Source organism: Heloderma suspectum, chromosome 5, assembly GCF_057233095.1.
Source record: "Heloderma suspectum isolate Gila_16-S chromosome 5, 16-S_ref, whole genome shotgun sequence".
Classification (NCBI taxonomy): domain Eukaryota; kingdom Metazoa; phylum Chordata; class Lepidosauria; order Squamata; family Helodermatidae; genus Heloderma; species Heloderma suspectum.
In genome coordinates, this window is record NC_139462.1 from 231866880 (window position 1) to 231886472 (window position 19593).

Genomic DNA, 19593 nt, shown 5'->3' on the forward strand with positions numbered 1-19593 from the left:
GGGGAGGGCCAAGGGCAAAAGGAGTGTGGCCAAGAATCCCATCATATGGTAGCTTAAAGCTCTTACTGCCAGTAGGTAGGTCTTACAAGAGGTATTTCAACCTTTTGCATACAGGTTTTGCTGGTATTTCAAGTTAAAAACAGACTTCAAAATGGCAGACCTCTGACCACCGAGAGGTGAAACCGACACAGATTTTAAGATCCAATCAGAAATGGGGGGGGGCGGGGGGGCAGGGGGGCTGTGCAAAAGTTGGGAAACCACCAAACAATTGGCAGTCAGGTGAAAAGGAATGGGGCCATGTGAAGGGGGTGTGGCGTTCTGGGAAACCCCAGAGGGCCAGACTGGGACCCCAAGAGGACTGGATTTGTCCCATGGGCCTAGGGATCCTCACCCTGCTATAGAGCCTACCCCAAAGCTCCTATTTCTAAGGTCCAAGGTAGCCTGTCTGTCTCCCCTACTCTCGCTTTTGTGCCTTTTGCCACGGGGCTCTCAATGCCTGGAACCGCTTCCCCTTTCTTCGCCCATGGATGTGTCTAATTCCTTTTTCAAGCCGCCTAAGCTTGTGGCCCTCACCACATCTAGTGGCAGTAAATCCCATAGATTTGTTGTGCACTCTGTGAAGGGCTTCCTGTTGTCTATCTAGAATCTATTGTCCGTATAATGGGGCAGCCTGGAGTCCCAGTGTTATAAGGGAGAAACTATCCACTTTCTCCAAAACATGCATTCAGTGACAAACCTTCCTCATCCCCCGAACCCCCAAACACCTTGCTGCCCCAGTCCAGAGGCAATATTGTGACAGGCTACAGTTGCAAGAAGAAATACTGTCCTGGGAGATGATCAAGGAAATATGATATGTATCTCTGTGCATCTTAGCATTAAAAAAAGAACAATGCATGCTGCACACAAGACTTGGGAAAAAACCACGCTCAGTTCTGGTCACTGCATCGCCAAACAAGGGTGTCCCAGAGCAGGGAAAGGTACAGAGAAGGGCAGCTGAAGAAACTAGTGGCAGGGCATGCTCCTTAAGGGCTCAGAGCATTAGAACCCCTCAGTCTAGCGAAGCGGGATGGCAAAGGGGGACCTGATGGAGGTTTATAACATTGTGAGTGCCCTGGAAAGAGCATCGGGGGCCACATTCCAGTGGTGGACGGGAATGAAGGCAAAACGGAGCAGGGGCAAAGGGGCGGGGGAGAAGGTACCAAGAATACCCACTTAGTTTAGCGTAACTCTCTTCCTGCCAGTAACTAGGCCTCAGGAGAGGCATCTCATCCTTTCAGAATGGTGAAAAAGCTGCACAACAGCCAGGAAGCCACCAAGCAATTGCTGGCTAGAGAAAAGGGGGGTGGCCATCTGGGGAACCTCAGACGGCCAGACTGGGACCTCAGGAGGGCTAGACTGAGCCCGCCTGAGGCTCTACATCCCTGCTCTAGGACCAGAGGCCATAAAGCCTCTGAATACCAGTTGCTGGAGAACAGCAGCAAGAGAGGGTTCTCGTCCTCCGGTCCTCTCTGTGAGCAACAGGAGGCTGGATAGGCCTTTGGTTTGAGCCAGCCTTGTGTCGGTGTCAAGATCCTCTTCCTGGCTCCTGACACCGTGGAAGGGCCATTCTCTGTTACTCAGGCTGCTCTCCTGCCTCTGACCAGGGACAACAAGTACCAGTGCATTTGCTTAAGGCAGAGATTGATCTGGAAGGCACATGGGGGCCTTGTCAATCTGGTCTTTTCACATGGAAGCCAGGGGAGCCACAGGGTCAAGGCATCAGACATCCAAAGCTAATCCGACTGCTCACCGCCTGCCATTCAAGGCCTCCTACCTTTAGGGGTAGCTGATGTCTGTAACGTCTTTGGCTCATGCTGGTGGATGGTTTTAATGATATCAGGATCAGCACTAAAGCGCTCCTGGTCATTCTGCCAAAAGTTCCCAGGGGACAGCAGCAGGCAGCCATGTTCAGGAAGCAGGCCTCGAAGTTTCTTTAAGTTGGGCAGGAGATCTGTTACTTGAAGGCAGATCTCTTCCAAGCTTTTGATGCTGGAGCTGAGAAGAAAACCCAACAGCAGCAGCGTATCACAGTGTGTACAGATGGGCAAACCAGAAAGGAACACCACAGTTTCACTTTCAATCCCTCACAGTGATTCAGCAGTTGGCTACAGTTGTGAAACTCGCTTTCATCTGTTCCCTGAAGTGGCAAATTGCCTGGATTTTCCCCCTGGGCTGTGGAATGCTTATATGCATTGGCTAGGCTGGCTGGGGCTTATGGGAGTCGTAGTTGAAAACGACTGGAGGGTACCAGATGGCCTACTCCTAGTCTACATGTACTGCTAAAGGGTATCTTTCTTTTATATGAGGGTCCTTAAAGGTGACTTATAAATACACACATACCATGATATCTGCCCCAGTCATTTTTTAGGTCTCTCTCCCTCCTGCCCTCTCCCTCACTCCTGCACTTCAACACACCTCCGCCAAAGTCATTCTTCTTTCCTTTTGCTGTTAACATACCACCACTGCCTCTCGCATCATGATCCCTGTTGTCCTCAAGTTCCCAGCCCTTCCATTTCAGGTATACCACCTCTTCCATTCTTCCTTGTTCCCCTTTCTCCCTATCTCTGCTCTGCAAACAAGCAAAATGGGTGCCCAGAGGACTGAAGGGTTAAATACATTGTCAAAAGGCAACGCACAGAAATGCTGGCCTGGAACAGCACAGCTCACCGCAGACTCGGAGTCTGTGAGCAGCTCCAACCACAGGTGGCCTGCAGTGCAAGTCTGCAGTGCAGCTTACTGGACTAGAAATCCTGACAAGAGGAAGCCCTGCTCCATTATGTATTAAATACATAAAATTACTTCACATCAGTGTGATGTCGCTCCTCATCTAAGATATTGCATCAGCCAAGGATACAAGACCCGTGGACTGCCCATACAGAAAATGAGGCATGTGCATCCAAGCATCTCTGGGTACAAGTCACAAGGACAGGCACAGACGGCATACACAGTGCCACTATCAGGGCTTTTGAGTAAAGGCTGTTAGTACTGATTGCTTCATAGAAGTAACGCTGGCTCCCTGGTGGGCCAGCTCATCCAGGACAACGTACTCAAAGACCATAGGACCAAGCCAAGCCACTTTCCTGCCATCAGAAAGTTGAACTACAGTGCACTCTTCTTACAGAAGATACATCAACGTAAAGTCCCACCATAGTATAATAACCTTTGATGAGAACATTTGGGGGCATATGGCCAGTCATTTTTACCAGGCATACAATGTCAAATCCTACACTACCCCAAGGAAATCTGGGTTCCAAAGTGCAGCATTCCCCACCGTGGTGCCCTCCGGATGAGTTGATTGCGAGACGGTGGAAGTTGTCGTCCAACACACGTGAAGGCCACCCGGTTGGGGAAGGTCACTGTAGTAGATCATGCCGATTAAGTATAATTTGTAACTATAGTTCAGGTTCTCACAGCGATGTTTTGAACCGAGGGAAGGAACAGCATGACTGGGGATTAGCGGATATCAGGGATTCACAGCTTCAGGAAAGGGAGCTGGGCAGGGGGTGAAAGCCTCAGCCCCTGACCAATGGAAGCTCTCCACAAAGACAAAAGTCAAGGCATCCCCTGAAATGCCACTCTTTGATTTTAGAAGTTTCTCCTTGTTTTATCGTAATGTATATATTTTAATCAGTTTTGTTTAAGGCTTGTATTGATCTGGAGGCCTGATTCTGGTGGATCCCAGCCAAAGTAGATTATTTTGATTACCAATATGAAATGAAGCCACTTGTGCAAAAAGATGACAGTTTATTAATAGAAAATGGATGCAGAGTAAATATGCAAAGAAAGCTCAGACTTCTTTCCAGCTAATCAAGCTGTCATAGCTGTATGTCTAGAGGGGCCTCCACGATAAGACAGCAGCCGTTCTTAGGGCCACACAAATTTCTCCAGGCTGGCAGTGCATATTGCCCCCCGAAGCAAGACCAGAGATTGAAACTAGCCTGCTTGATTTTATAGATTTCTCTCTCTCTAAGCTCAACAGCTGACAGGCAACACCCCTTCCCCCTCTCAGAAGAAGCAGGGGGGCTCCCCCCTGAAGGTGCTCAAGGCATCCAGCTTGGGAAACTAATTGCCTCTCTTAAGAAAGAGAGGCCCCAACATTCCAGCTCCTGTATGAGAATCAAGGCAAAACACCCTTATCTCATTTACTTCATGAGATAACTGGGCAAGGGTTAGCAATGTACAATTGTTGACATATGGAGCTGTTCTTGCTTGGAACCAGTTAAGGCCTGGTGTAAAAGGTCTGCTTACTTAACCATAAAACTGCTGGTTAAGCTAAATTACACAGGTGTACTAACAGCAACTATTGCTTATGAACCAACTCACTACAAGGGTTTATTTAAAAAAATTGGTGTATTGTATTATTTTTATTGAAAATTACCTTGAGAACTCATTCAGTGGAGGGGCAATGGAAAAACATAATAAATAATTAAAATAAATAAAAACCAGGAAACCAGCAAGTCTCGCGATGCTGAATCCTGCACCTGGTTTTAGATTCTCTACTAGCGTGACGAAACTCCTCACTAGAGGAACAGGTGCAGTCCTACATATGTGCAACTGCCTGTACATGAGGTGCTGTTCTGCCAACGTGGTAGGAGGACCAGATGTCAAGATTTCTTACCCTTTTAGTCCACCCAATAACCTGCCTTAACAAAATGAGATAAACAAAAAGCAAATGGTGAGCGGGCCTGCGTTTATCTATCACTGAGGGCCACCTACCCGTCTCGCGGGGCGTGGTTTCTGATTTCCTCCACTAGCTGGAAAACACGGGAGAGTGGCGACCGAAAAACATCAACAGCCAGGAACGTCTTGGGCCATGGTGAGACGGTGGCTTTCACCAGGACCTGCTGGATGTAGGCAACAGGAGCACCAGTGTACTGGGAAGGAGAAAGACACACACATTCATCTCAGGAGATGGAAGTCGCAGTGGACAGTCCAAAGGCACAGGGCTCCAGCCCCTTTCCATACAATAATGTGCTAATGACTTAAAGAACTTTATCCTAGCCTCTCCAGGCCACAGCTCTTGCTAGACAGAAGGGACTGTAGCTCAGTGGCAAAATGCATGATTTGCCCACAGAAGATCCCAGGTTAACTCCCCCCCACAGGCACACGCACAGTATCTCCAGTGAAAACGGGTGGGCAACTGTGGAGGGTTGGGGGGCCACACTGGATTTCCCAGAAGCCTCCGGGGTGCAGCCACCGTAACAACCAAAAGCAGCCGCATGCCTTATTTCCCAGCAGAATTGGCACCACAGCCATTTGGCAGACTAGGGGAGTTCGATTCACTCGGAAACGAGGCATGTGCTCCCCGCGCACCTTGTTTCACAACAGAATTGCTGGGAATCCTGTGGGGGCCGCACCGTGGAGGCAGGAGACCCCCTTGTGGGCCGCATGCAGCCCAGAGCCTGCAATTGCCCACAACTCAGCACAAAAAAGGTAATGAGGAGGGAGCAGGGGAGGGCTGAGGGGTAGCAGACAGCTCCGAAAAAAGGTCCAGGAAAGGCTTATTGGAGGTGGGTGGTGAGGAGGGGCTTGAAGGAGGAGAGAGAAATGGCTAAATGGACAGAGCAGGGGAACCTGGTCCACACATCATGAGCACTGCAGGATAAAGCCCCAACAACAGGAAGAGAAGGAGGAGGAAACTGTGCTGTGCTTTAGGTTAAGGGCAAGTAATGCAGACAAACAGATGAAATGGCTGCAATGGAAAAGAGCAAAGCAAGCTCCAAATGGCTTCTGAGGAGCCCCTTGCTCATCACACATGTGGCAGACCAAAGCAGTACCCAGTCAGGCCTCTCGCTGGGCTCTCCTTGCTGGTGGGCTGGGGAGGCTGGAGGCTGCAAGTAGTCCTTTGCAGGAGTGGTGTATTCCACGGGACCAGTGCCAGGCAATGGGAGCTTTAGCAACGGATAGCTGCAAGGCAGAAAACATAACAGCTTTTTTTATGGCAAGCCCAAATTCTTAAATCATAGAAGTGGACAAAGGCTTTCTCAGGTCTTCCTCACAATGAAAGCATCCCTGAGAGATACAAGAAAAGAGGCGGCAATCCTCTTGGGGACACTTTAACAGACCTTAAGGTCTGGCTGGGAGATGCTGGACGTTGTAGTCCAACACATCAAGAGGGTATCAGGTTGGGGAAGGCTGGAGTAAAGCAAACAGTTTTGTGTGACTGAAGCCTGTTTAATTAACCCAGAGAATATGGATTTCTATGACACTCTTCCCCTGCTCCCACTCCCATCCCCAAATCCCTCTCATCCCCACATCTCTTCCACTGAAACAATTTCTTCAGACTTCAACAGCAGCAGTAATTACAAGGGCAATTTTAACAGGCAAATCAGCTTGAGAAAGGAGCTTTGCTATTAAAAGAACATTAATGCTGGCTGCATCTCTCAATTCCCCCCCATGATCCTTTTCCTGCAGTGGTTTTTCCATGCAAAAGGGAAAAATGCTGTTTTCCTTGGCTGCCAAGTCCTAACACAAACTCACAATTCTGTTTATTAGCAACCAACACCCCCTCACAACATTCATAGCAAACATTTCATGGTAGCAGAGGTTGTTGATATAACACATGCTGCCCAGCACTGAAAATACACTCCAGGCCTAGAGAAATGCAAACAGGATAGGAAAACATTTAAACAGAAGAAAATATTCCTTACCCTTTGAAAATAAAGGCAACAGGAATACATCCTCCACAACTTTAGAGCGTATCAGCCTAATCCAATTAGGACTACACAGTATGAAAGTCTATTTACTAAGACTGCATTATTTTTATGCTACACTTTCTAGCCTACCATTGCAGTTCAGCTCCTTTCAAATGGCTTGCTAATCCAAGCCAAAGTTACAAATTCACAAGTATTAGTACATAACGTTGGAAGTGCCCTGGATATATTTTAATGCAGGACTAGCTACAATTCTAAACATTGCCCACCAGCAAAGGCTCAGAAAAGTTAAAATACATTTAACCTTTGGCTACCCTCCTCTCAGGCCTCTTTTCTCCCACACCATTAGCTAACGCCACATGGTTCACCCATGGAGATTTGCACCCTTATGACAAGTGTCATCAGGACACAGAGTGGGGCCAGGAGAAGGCACAGCCCTTTATTCAAATTCAGAACAATGGTGGCAGATAGAGAGTCCAACATCAACAAATTACTAGACAATGAGCCAGCTTTGGCAGATGTATGCTGTGCTCTGTGGTCAGTGGAATCACAAAAGTATTATGAACTCACCAGTGAGAGCACCTTTGAGGAGCCAAAGGAAGGGTTGTGTGATATTTGAGGCTATAAGCATAGCTGTGGGCAACCCCCTTCTCGGGGGGCTTTCAGACAAGGCTTTTATCCCACCATCGGCCTGCCTCATTGACAGAATTTCATGGGGGTCCAAACAACGCCGCCTTCTGCTCGAAACACTCCAGAGCTTTTCTGTTGCTTCTTCCAGCTTTTTTCTTTTCATGGAAAATCCATTAAGGAAGAAAAGACGGAAGAGCTGCACAAGGCCTGTGATGGTTAGCACTAGGAGCCCTCTGGAAAAAACCCTCAGTCACCTCTGCTTCCCTACCATCCAGACCTGTATTTGACGCAAGCTCACCCTGTGATGTTTCCCTTGCTAGCCCCACATCTGGTGACTGCTTGCTTATCAAATGACCTATGTGTTTGAGGCTTTACAGGATGTAATTATCCATGGTATGAAGAACAGGTGGGTCTTGCTTATCTAGGACAAGACTCTGTACAACTCTCTCTCAGCCTAATTTGTCGGGAAATCCTATAGACTGACTTGTCCTTCGATAAGCTGCCCTTCGCTTTCACATGATATCCCGCCCTCTGAATGTTTCTGAATAATGAGTAATTTAAACAACCATAAGAAGAAGAGCAGCTATCTCCCCAAGCGATTCTGCATGTCATGTCTCGAGCTGCTGGTAAAGCCTTACAGCGCTTAATAGACTGACCTCTGATGGAAATGGCTGCGTCTAAGCAAGCCACAAAGGAGGATCTTGTTACACAGGAGGAGGAAATGAACCAGAGACCTTTGCAAGCAAGAAGGCGACAGCAATAGACTGATGAAAGAGCGAATATCCAGTTTCACTAAGGGCATCCTTGAAGAAAGGAGAGAGACACTGTGGCCAAGCTGCCTTGCAAGTTCCCTTCCATCCTCAGTCAACTCACAAGCGAGAGAATCTCTTGGCTTATAGCAACTTGCCCTGACCCTTCAGGCTGAAACAGGCCAGTATTTTTAACCAGGGGTGCAGAACCTCTTTCAGCCAGAGGGCAGAATGCCATTCCGGAGACGCTCTCAGGGCCCAGTGGTAGGCAGGGCCAAAATACCAAAACTATCAGCATATTTTAGCATAAACCTCTTCCTGCCAGTAACTAAGCCTTAGGAGAGGCATTTCGACCTGAGGAGCGGGGGGGGGGGGGGGAGATTGCACAAAAGCCAGGAAACCACCAAATGATCAGTGGCTGGGGGAAAGGGGGTGTAACCATCTGGAACCTGTGGAGGGCTGGATTTTGCCCCTGGGACTAAGATTCTATACCCATTTTTCACACACACACCAATGTGACCAACAAGACAAGCCACACAAGGGATATTCTAGATGGGGGTCCTTACCAGCAGGCCAGAACACAGAGGCCAGTAAAGAGGATGATGGGGATGGGGTAGGAAGCGCACAGCAGCCCGTGGTTGTAGAATGCCCGTGATATCTTCTCACGCAGTCTGTCAGTCAATGTCATCCTCAGCTGCCCATCAGCTAGCTGCCATCCCGGAATGCATCAGCGGGGCTTTGGTGGAGTCTCTCATGAGCGGCACTTCAGAAAAGGCACTATAGGCAAGATAGAACTCTGGAATAAAGGGGGGTGGGGGGAGAAAGCAGTGGCTGATGAGTGTATGAGAGAAATAAGCAAACACCGCCAGGGCTGGCTTTCCTAGGGAATTGCTGCTTCGCACATTTACAGTGCAATCCTATACATGTTTGTGCGGTGTGTTCAGTGAGACATACCCAGGCAAGCGTGCATAGGACTGCAGCCAAAGAATTCTCCCAGAAGGAACTCCGATGCTTGAATATGGAACACAAGGAAATTGGGTGTGTCTTGACATAACCCACCCTGGTTGTCTCGACATAACCCAGCCTTTCCCAAGCCAGCACCATCCAGACATTTTGGACTACAACTCCCAGCATTCCCAACCACTGGCCAAGCTAGCTGGGGCTGCTGGGAATTGAAGTCCAAAATATCTGGAGGGCACCAGCCTGGGGAAGGCTGGCATAACCTCCTCATTCTCAGAAACACAAAAGTGAATTGAACATGCTTGTACCACATTTTAGTGCCGTGATGGCGAACCTATGACACGCGTGTCAGCACTGACACGCGTAGCCATTTTCGATGACACGCGGCCGCATGCGGTCGCATGCAGAGAAGTATGGGGCCGCATGCCGAGAAGGACGTTTCATCCTCAGCTACTGCACGGCCAGGTGCAGTAGCCAAGGATGAAACATTTGCTGTAGTGTAGTGTAGACACTCTGTGCCGGAGGTCTGTAGGCCAAAACAACAGAACTCCGGCACAGAGCGTCTAGTTCTGGGACTTCCGGTTAGGCCATTAGGGGATCTTTGACCTCACTTCCGGCCGGCAGAGCAGGGAGCAGCGGAATGCCGCGGGGGACGCATCTCTGGGGGCCCTGTGATCGCCATTACCAGCAACCACATAACCACAGCAACCATCATCCAATCTACTGTTCTGGGGTGCCGTGGATTTCTAATTGACCATCATTACTGAGTTAAGTGAGGGGGAGGCTGGGAGAGGCGAGGGCCTGTGCTATGGGTGCCGTTTCCCGCCATTAGAAATAGCGGCAGCCATCTTAATTTATATAAGGAACATCATTTTGCAGCATAATGCAGACTCCATTTCACCACTATTACTGTTGTGCATCCTTATTAACCCCTATTTCTGCTTATTAACCCTGCCCTTTCCTAAAAGACAGTTACATGTGCCATCTTGTGGTCAGTTAGGCTAGTTAACCCCTAACTGCCTGCTGGGCTAACAGGCTATCTATAATTCTATCTTCTGTCACTGCCCCCCTGATGGAGAACCCAAAAAATAAAAAACCAAGGTTAAGTAAAGGAAGTGGTAGTAGCAGTAGCCGACCCTTTCAAGAGACATGGACCGAGATGTATGGCATTATAGAAAAAAATGGCAGATCATTTTGCGTTCTATGTACTGAAACGGTAGTAAGCAGAACGGGGAATATAAATAGACATTTTGAAACTAATCATTTCCAGCTCTTGAAAAAAAGTAAGGATGAAAGGAAGGAATACATTTCCAGGCAGCTACACCTTTATAAGAGCCAATCTAATTCCATCCTTAAATTTATAAAAGGCTCTACAAATTTAACATCTGCAAGTTTGGGCATTGCTCACTCCATAGCTCAGCATGGAAAAGCACTCAGTGAGGGAGAATTTATTAAAGAAACTCTCCTAAGATGTGCACCAGTTCTATTTCACGATATGCAGAATAAAGATGCAATTATTAAGAGAATATCTGAGTTACCACTCAGTAGAAGTATCATAAAAGACCGAATAATGAGACTGAACACAAACGTGCAACATCAATTAAAGAGAGACATAAGTAATTGTAAATATTTTTCGATCTCTCTTGATGAAACTACTGATGTCACATCACATGCTCAGTTGGCCATTATTGGTCGATATTCTGATGGTCTCACAATGAGAGAAGAGTTGATAAAGTTAGTATCAGTGCCAACAAGTACATCAGGAAGCGAAATATGTAAGGTTGTTATACAAACATTCCGTGACCTAAGCATTGATATCTCTAAAGTTGTGTCAGTGACGACAGATGGGGCACCAAACATGGTGGGGGAAAAAGGTCGGATTTGTCAAATTGTTTACGGAAGCTACTGGACATCCGATTGTGCCTTTTCATTGTATTATCCATCAGGAGGTTTTATGTGCCAAGGCAGGATTCACCGACTTAAACGACTTAATGTCAGTTGTTACAAAAATAGTTAATTTAATAGCTGCTCGCCCCCTTCACAAGCAAGAATTTTCTGCACTTTTACTGGAGGTTGATTCCACCTACAGTGGACTGCTGATGTACAATAATGTAAGATGGCTGAGCCGAGGCAAAGTTCTTGAGCGCTTTGTGGAGTGCTTTGAAGAAATTAAGGTATTTCTTGAGGATAAGGATCTGGGAAACTTTTCTCAGCTCAATGATGATAAGTGGGTCAACACCCTGATATTTTTTACAGATCTCTCTGTTCATATTAATGAACTGAACTTAAAGTTACAAGGTTTTGGCAAAAGTATTGACGTTATGTTTGGATACATAAAACCTTTTGAAAGTAAAGTTAAAATTTTCAAGCGAGATGTAGAAACTAAAACTTATAAGTATTTTCCTCGAGTAACAAAGTATTTTGAGAAGGCCAGTGCAGCTGTACAAAATGAAATGGAACCCTTGCATATAAAGTACCAGCATGTTTTAGACTCGTTACTTGACCAGTTCAGTGATAGATTGAATCAATTTAGAAGCCTAGAACAGACCATAAAAATAATTAAGTATCCTGATGTAGTAGTCTACAGTAGTTTGGAATTAAATGGTTTCCAATGGATGCAAATTGATGATTTGGAGATGCAACTTGCAGAATTTCAAGACAGCATCTGGGCTCAGGTGTTTGTCGACTTGAGGGCAAAGCTTGAGAATCTGGAAAGGTGCCGCTTGGAGAATCAAGAGGAGTGCCACTACGAACAGGAAATTTGGAGTGCCTGGAACCAATTACCAGACACTTTTAGCACCCTGAAAAATATAGCAATGGCTTTACTCACAATTTTTCCCTCTACGTACCTTTGTGAGACCTTATTCTCAGCGTTAAATAATATCAAAACCAACAAAAGAAACAGATTGACAGATGAAGTTAGTAGTGCTTGCTTGGGCTTGAAGTGTACAAAATACCAACCTTCAACTGAAGGTTTAGCCAATGAAATTCAGCAACAAAAAAGTCACTAATAGGCAGGTTAGTTAAAGAATTCCCCCTCCCCCTCACTTATCTTAGTTCACGGCACCCCACACAAGTTAAATAATATCAAGTCCAACAAAAGAAACCGACTGACAGATGAACAAAGAAGTCACTAAGCAGGTAAGTTAAATAATTAGTTTTTGGTTTATTAAATACAGCATAAATATAATATAATTAAATATTACAATTATATATTTTTGTTATTTAAACTATAAATATCGCGAAATTATGGTTTTTTTATCGAAGTGACACACCACTTGAGTTATGCTCAGTTTTTTGGTGAATTTTGACACACCAAGCTCAAAAGGTTGCCCATCACTGTTTTAGTGCAAACAAGATCCAGTGACTCAAAGTGGAAAGGAAGATCCTCAGATGCAGGCAAATCTCTCAGGCCAGACACAGATTCCTGGATCTATTCAGGGTTAGTTATCGTGGCTGGCAGCCAAGGGAGAAGTAACATATAAACATCAAGGTACAGAAGAGAGATAGAGAACTCTGGGCTAATTTTTATGAAAATATTTGCAGCATAAACAGAAGGATCATTTGGTGCTTTTCTCTCTTCTTCCCCCATGCCCCCCTTCGTCTTTCCTTTTTTGTTCCAGCTGGAGATTTCCTGTTTGTCTCCTTGTTGTATATATGGGATATAACATGTATAATATGTATATAATATGTATATAAGTGGTGTTTTGACTCTGGCCAGAGAAGGGAACAAGAAGGCAGGCAGCCAGACCCACAACAGCAGTAGCCCAGAATGGATTGTGTGGCGCTGCCTGACCTCTATGAAAGCACCCAGGTTATGATGCCTTAACTGGTCTGAGCAACGAGGGGACACTGCTCTGCTGTCTCCTGTGATTGACTGCTGTGCTTTGTCTTGGCCTTACCCCTCACCCAACCCTCAACTTTACAGGACATTCCTGGGGGCAGGAATAGTCAGAGGAATAACAGGAAGGATGCTGTGCTGTCCGACTCTTATCACAATCATTTCCTAGAATGCAACAAACTGACCCTCAGCAGTAACAAAGGTAGGCTTGTGATGCCAACGGGGGGGGGGGGACGGGATGGACACGACAAAGGAGGCAAAATGGTGACTGAAAAGACAAGGAATGGACGTCAAAGATTCCAGGAGGAGACCGACTGCTTCAACTCCTCGTGTCAGCATCAAAAGCACACTGCTCAGTGGTTCTTTAGCAATAAGCTCATTAAGTGTATTTAAAGGCATCAAGTGGCAAAGACGGGGAAGCAGATGTCATCATCCACATACTTGCCTCCAACAGCCTCTGTGCTGATAACACGCTAAATCCCTGAACAAGCTCCAACGCACTTGGCCACTGTAGGTCAGTGTACTGAGATCATAGTTTGGCAAAAAGGGAGCCATCTTCCCACCCCAAAATTCCCAATCCAACTACTGAGGCTCCAAAATGCAGCATCCACGGATGTAATCAGAGGAGGAAAGGGAGAGAACATGTTCCTTCCTTAATTTGGGGGCGGGGTTTTTGGTTTTTAGTTTGGAAAAGCTGGCAGTGAGGGGGAGAACAAGGAGATGAACTGATATGGATAAAATTGTTTTTTGCTTGCACAGAACCATCATGGGCAATCAGAAAGAAGCAGAAGGGGCCTACTCCCAAAGTGTCTCCTTAGTGAACCAAATTTGTGTCTTTCAAACATAGTGAGGAGGGCATATTTCCCACCCAGTACTTAGGGGGGGGGAAATGAATGAAACTCTAGTTATGTACAATCTACACTCCCACAACATATTTTCAGATACTAAGGTAAACTGCAGAGTATATTATACAACGGTCCTTTGTTTCCATTGTCACATTACGGTAGGGTGTTGGATAACTGCAGAGGTAACATCACACAAACACAGTAACATCCCACTCATGTAACAAAATCATAAAATGCATCAGGAAGGCAGCTCTCCATGATTTGTCACCATACCTGCTATTGCTCTAGATCAGCTGTCCCCAACCCAATGTCCATAATGGGGGTTGTATTCCAAACAAATCTGGAGGGTACTAGGTTGGGGAAGGCTGACCTAAATTATTTATTGTGTACTTTTGAAACACCCTGCAAAGACACACAGCCATCTAGATCTTGATGAAGTCATACCAAGTAGCAAGAGTTTAGTTGCCAAACATGTTAGAGAACTGGAGATAACATTCACAGAGGATCCATGAAGGTCATGCAGCAGGAGCAGATTATATGCAGATCCTGGGTTTGATTTCCACCATCTCAAGTTAAAAAAGTGCTCAAGTAGCGGCAGAGCTGGGAAACACATTTCTCTGCCCGAGATGCTGGAGAGCTGCTCCTGCTCAGAACGGACAAAGTTGGGCTAGAAAGACCAATGGTCTGACTCAGTGGGCCTGTTCGCACAATCAAACAGCCCACGTGGCTTATTTAAGCCATAGTGGGCTGCAGGGCATGCAGGTGGCTATTTTGAATATTCATCCCACAACTGTGGCTTGTTGTATTTTCTGAACCCAGCGGGGGTGGGCTGTGTGAGGGTTAAACAAGCTTCGCACAACCCATGGCAGGCACCCCAACTCATTGTAGCTTAGAATCATAGAACAGTAGGGTTGGAAGGGGCCTATATGATCATCAAGTCCAACCCCCTGCTCAATGCAGGAATCCAAGTCAGAGCATCCCTAACAAGTGGCTGTCCAGCTTCATCTTGAATGCCTTCAGCATGGGAGAGACCACTACCTCCCTGGGTAATTGGTTCCATTGTTGTATTGCTCTAACAGTCAGGAAGTTTTTCCTGATGCACAGCCGGAATCTGGCTTCCTGTAACTTGAGCTCATTATTCCGTGTCCTGCATTCTGGAATGATCAAGAAGAGATCCTGGCCTTCCTCTCTGTGACAACCTTTCAAGTACCTGAACAGCGCTATCCTATCTCCCCTCAGTCTTCTCTTCTCAAGGCTAAACATGCCCAGTTCTTTCAGTCTCTCCTCGTACGGCTTAAATAAGCCTTGATGAGCTGAAGGTCATGCAAACCCAGTCAGTAGAAGGCTGCTTCATCTCTTCACAGGATAAACTTGGATAAGACTTTGCAGGAGGACAGGGATCGAGAGAACCCTGTTTTAAGATTTTTGGGGTCTGGGTAATGAAGGTGTTGAGTTTTCCAGTTGTCCGCTAGGCCACATTTAGAAAGGATAACCTTCAAAACTTACACCACGAAGCAGTCGTAGTTTGCAACTTTTTACCTCAAGGGCTCAAAGTCTTAACAGCTTATTTAAAGGTTTACAACATCACAAATGAAACCGAGAAACAGACAACAATCTGCCCACATGACAGTGTGATACAGTGGTGAGCATTGAAAGAGCCTTGGTCACAGCTCTCATCCAGAGTCCCATTGCCCCTTCTTCCTCATCATACTGCAGTAACTACTCATAGGAGCTCAGGATTAACGACAGAGCAAACTATGGAGCCCAGTGAGCATCCTATATTGTTGCTCCCAGACCACTAAATAAAACTGAAAGCCATTATGGCTATATGGCAGAGGGAGAGATAGGGCTGTGGGGCCTCTACATCAGCTCTGCTGAGACCAGTTTCATCAGCTCCTCCCTCCACTGTCACCTACCAAGCCATGGAGGTGGCTTTCCTTCCTTGGGGGCCAGCTTGAACACACATGCTACTAGGCTCTTAGCAACAATTATCCATGCCTTCATTACATCATGTTTAGACTACTACAATGTGCTTTGCATGGGGCTATTCTGGAAGAATTTCCAGAAGCTTTAATTGCTGCAAAATCTGGCAGCTAGGTTGCTAACCAGTGCATGGTATTGGGATCATATTACATCTGTTTTGAAAGACCTACACTGGTTGCCAATTGCTTTCTGGGCTCAATTCAAGGTATTGGTTTTAACCTTTACAGCCCTAACAGGCTAAGGACCTGGCTATCTAAGGGACCATCTATCTTGGTAGGAACCTGCCCAGTTATTAAGATTTGCAGGAGAGGCCCTCTTGAGGACACCATTACCTGCAGAGGCCTAGTTGTGAGGCATGCATGAAAAGGCTTTCTCCTGTGTTGCTCCCACACTGTAGAATGCACTCCCTCAAGAACTACAATTGTAAAGGCCAAGACAGTGGGGCCCAAAGTGTGTGAAGACACATCTTCTGGTTGTATTCTGGTTGTACTGTTATACTGTGGTTTTAATGTTTTATATATTTTACATTGTTTTATTGTGTGCTCTTCGGTTTTAATTTTTGTGAACCGCCCAGAGAGCTTCGGCTATTGGGTGGTATAGAAATAAATAAATAAATAAATAAATAAATCTTTTTAATTTAGCCTTTTAAATTATGTCATTTTAATGTTTTACTGCTTTTAACACTCATTTTTTAAATGTGTTAAGGTTTTATTGTTTTAAATTGTTGTATGCGGCCTTTATGACTTTTTAGCAAATAAGGTGATATATAAATGCTTTAAGTAAAAAAAAGATTTATAACCCTTGTTTTCATGTTTCTTTAGTGCTTTAAGCCCACATGAATATCCTTTATCCACTAAAATCTGCTGGATGGGGTATTATACCAAAGACCTTCTTGTTGTTCACACAACTATAGACTGACCGCCCAAAAGTGGCCTGCACACACACCCTGTACAATTTCATGCCTCAGCAGAAAACATTTTGTTTATAAAGACAGTTAATAGCATTAGGATGCACATGACTGCTGAGCTGTTCTTTAGGCTTCTCTTATACATTGCCTTGGGCACAATTAGTAGGAGCCAACTGTTTAAGATTCAGACAAAGTCCTTTAAAAAGCTTAATAGTGAGCCATGTCAAGGTATATTTGCATGTAAACCTTTCTGGTTTCAACAGTCTTACATACAGACATCTGACTGATCTGTTAAGTTTTCAAAGAAAGGAATTCCAGAACTAACATGCACAAGCTCAAAGACTGCAGAGCTGTTAGATGACACAGGAAGGAACTCAGACCATCTATAGAGCCCCGGGGTGGGCAACGTCCAGAAGTCCAGGAGCCAATTCTGACCCCTGGCACAGTCTGCAGTCTCTGCAGTGCTGTGAGGCACCCAGTTGGACTGGAACTCCCATCATTCCCAGCCAGCATGGCCAACGGCCATGCTGGCCCAACACATCTGGCACCAGGTTGGGGAAGGCTGTTTTGCACTGACTGGCGGCAGCTCTTCAGGAGGTCTTTCTCACCACCTACTACTTGTCGCTTTTAGCTGGAGATGCCAGGATAGAACCTGGCTGTGCCATCTGCATGCAGCCTGTGCTCTATTGTGGAGCTATGGCTTCAAGCTAAGTTCTGTGTTTACTACTGCCATCTTCTAACATGTCTCTCAGTGGTTTTCAAAAACAAGTACAGCTTGCCACACTGATGGTCCCCTCTCCACACTGATTTGACTGCTAGCAGAACCCTGTCCCAGCACTGGCCACAGGACCTCTACATAGGGACAAGCTCCAGGGCATACCATCAATATGAGGCATGACCACTGCCCCAGGTAAACAAAGACTGCAGTGTAGAATGTGCTGAATACCACCACCAACCTGCAGCTGTCCACGGCAGGGCAGAGCAGAAGTGATGAAAAAGCCGTCTTAGGGGAGCTTTCCCACTATTTTAGACCTCCACACTGACGAATCTTGACAGGCTCCTGAAGAATCCCAGGACTGCTGGGCACACGAGCTGAAAGCTACCCATGTGTTTTACAGTGCTGGAGCTGATCCTTGCCATCTTCCTGCTGATGCCTTTATGTACAGCTGAGGAACTGATGCCAAGAGATTATGGGTTTTTCCAACACGCTACAGTGCAAGGCCATGGCAGAAACGATATCTGAACCCAAGACTCCTAGACCAAAGCCCATCACTGAAACGCAACAGCTCTTAGTATTTGTAGACCAGTCACTATATCATATTCACATACGGAAATTGCTTGTCCTCAAAGATCTATTGCTTTATTGGTAATTATTGAAGGTGTTCTTTATTTACAGTATGGGTGTATCACTTTTCAACCATTATACTTCTCAAAGCACTTAAAAAGATTCAGAACTATTTAAAACAAAAATCACCAATTACAGAAGCCAAGGAAAACAGAGCACTTATAAAATGGCAAAGTACTAGAACTGTCAGCACAGGTAAAATGAAACAGAACAGGCACAATGAAAGGAAAAGGAGCACAGCAGCCTGATCTCAGGAGGGAAAATTCTGCAGCTTAGGGGTCACCACCAAAGAGGCCCCTGTTCAATGACAATCTAAACTTCCTAATTTACAGAACATGGAATAAGGCCTGATCAACAAATCTTAATGTTTGGAGTAGGGTGGGGAAAGGAGGCCCAAGGCACATACAGGATATTACAAAGCTGCTCCACATCAGAAAGCTTCTGAGAGATGGCAGAGTACTGTAAGCAACTAGTCCAAAGCTGATTTTCCAATTTTAAAACCACTTCAGTTCTCCTATAGAACATGCACCCTGTAATCAAAAGCATATGGCAACCATGGCAAGGAAAATTATGGACCCCAGCATTTCTATTCTTCCTCTAAAGATCTCACAGTGGCTTATGTATGGTAGCTAGTGGGTCTCCCGCCTATCAAACTTACAGCTCACCTTAAGCAGAGCCACAGTATGTGTGTGTAGCCCAGGGCTAGGCAACTTGGTGACCTCCAGATGTTTTGGATCACAGCTCCCATACGCCACAGCCAGCATGGCCAATGGTCAGGGATGATGGAAGTTATGATCCAAAACATCTGGAGGGCACCAGGTTGCCTACCGGTGCTCTAGAACACCCTCTGTGCCTTCTTTCTAATGGGAACACATGATTCAAGCAATTATCTTCATACATTAGAAGTTGCCATTGCTCTTACAAAACCTTTTCTATTTTTTCTTCTGTGAAGTGAATTTTATGAAAAGGGAAATCCAGATATCACCCCTTGTATGTTCAATTTTTTTTTTCTAAATTGTGCATACTATACATAATCAATCCATCTTTGCATATGGACTGAGGTCCACATTTCCGCTCCCCATCAACAAGTGTTCCATCATCTTTGGCAAGGGTGACAGGAACAGCCTTAGCCTTCCTCTTTAGCTTGGAACTGAAGAGGAAGGTGGGACATTTTCATGGTGGCAGCTGAGGTGCTCAGAGCGCCTCTGGCACTACAAGGATGCCCAGGCTTCCCCTCTGGCTCGTGACAAAACACTTTGGATCTTCTCCATCAAACGCTGTAAGAGTAGCACAGCACCACAAGATGGAGAGTTTGGTCCATTTTGGTGGTAGGCAACAGAGGCACTCAGGATGCCAACACTAAAACAAGCCCTTGACCTCCTGCTGAAGTGCAGTGTGAGGTCAGAACTAAGGCGGTAATCCTATGCACACTTACCTGAGAGTAAGTGCCAATTAACACAATGGGAGCTACTTCCAAGCAAGCATGCATAGGACTGTGCTGAAGGCTAGCAAACATCTGGCCCCATCACTTCCTGGCATATAGAAGGGGAAGAAATGGAAGCAGTGACAGATTTTACTTTCTTGGGCTCCAAGATCACCGCAGACGGTGACTGTAGCCATGAAATTAAAAGACGCTTGCTC

At 45.9% G+C, this 19593-nt stretch overlaps 1 protein-coding gene across 1 annotated transcript in view; it reads right to left on the minus strand.

Moving 5' to 3' along the window:
- SCAP (SREBF chaperone) overlaps nucleotides 1-19593 on the minus strand; it is a 79369-nt gene that overhangs the window by 31346 nt on the left and 28430 nt on the right. Inside the window, 4 exon segments of the mRNA XM_084859594.1 lie at nucleotides 1814-2034; nucleotides 4756-4913; nucleotides 5817-5946; nucleotides 8638-8867. Of these exon segments, the coding sequence (XP_084715720.1) occupies nucleotides 1814-2034; nucleotides 4756-4913; nucleotides 5817-5946; nucleotides 8638-8759 (631 nt within the window). The 5' untranslated portion in view covers nucleotides 8760-8867.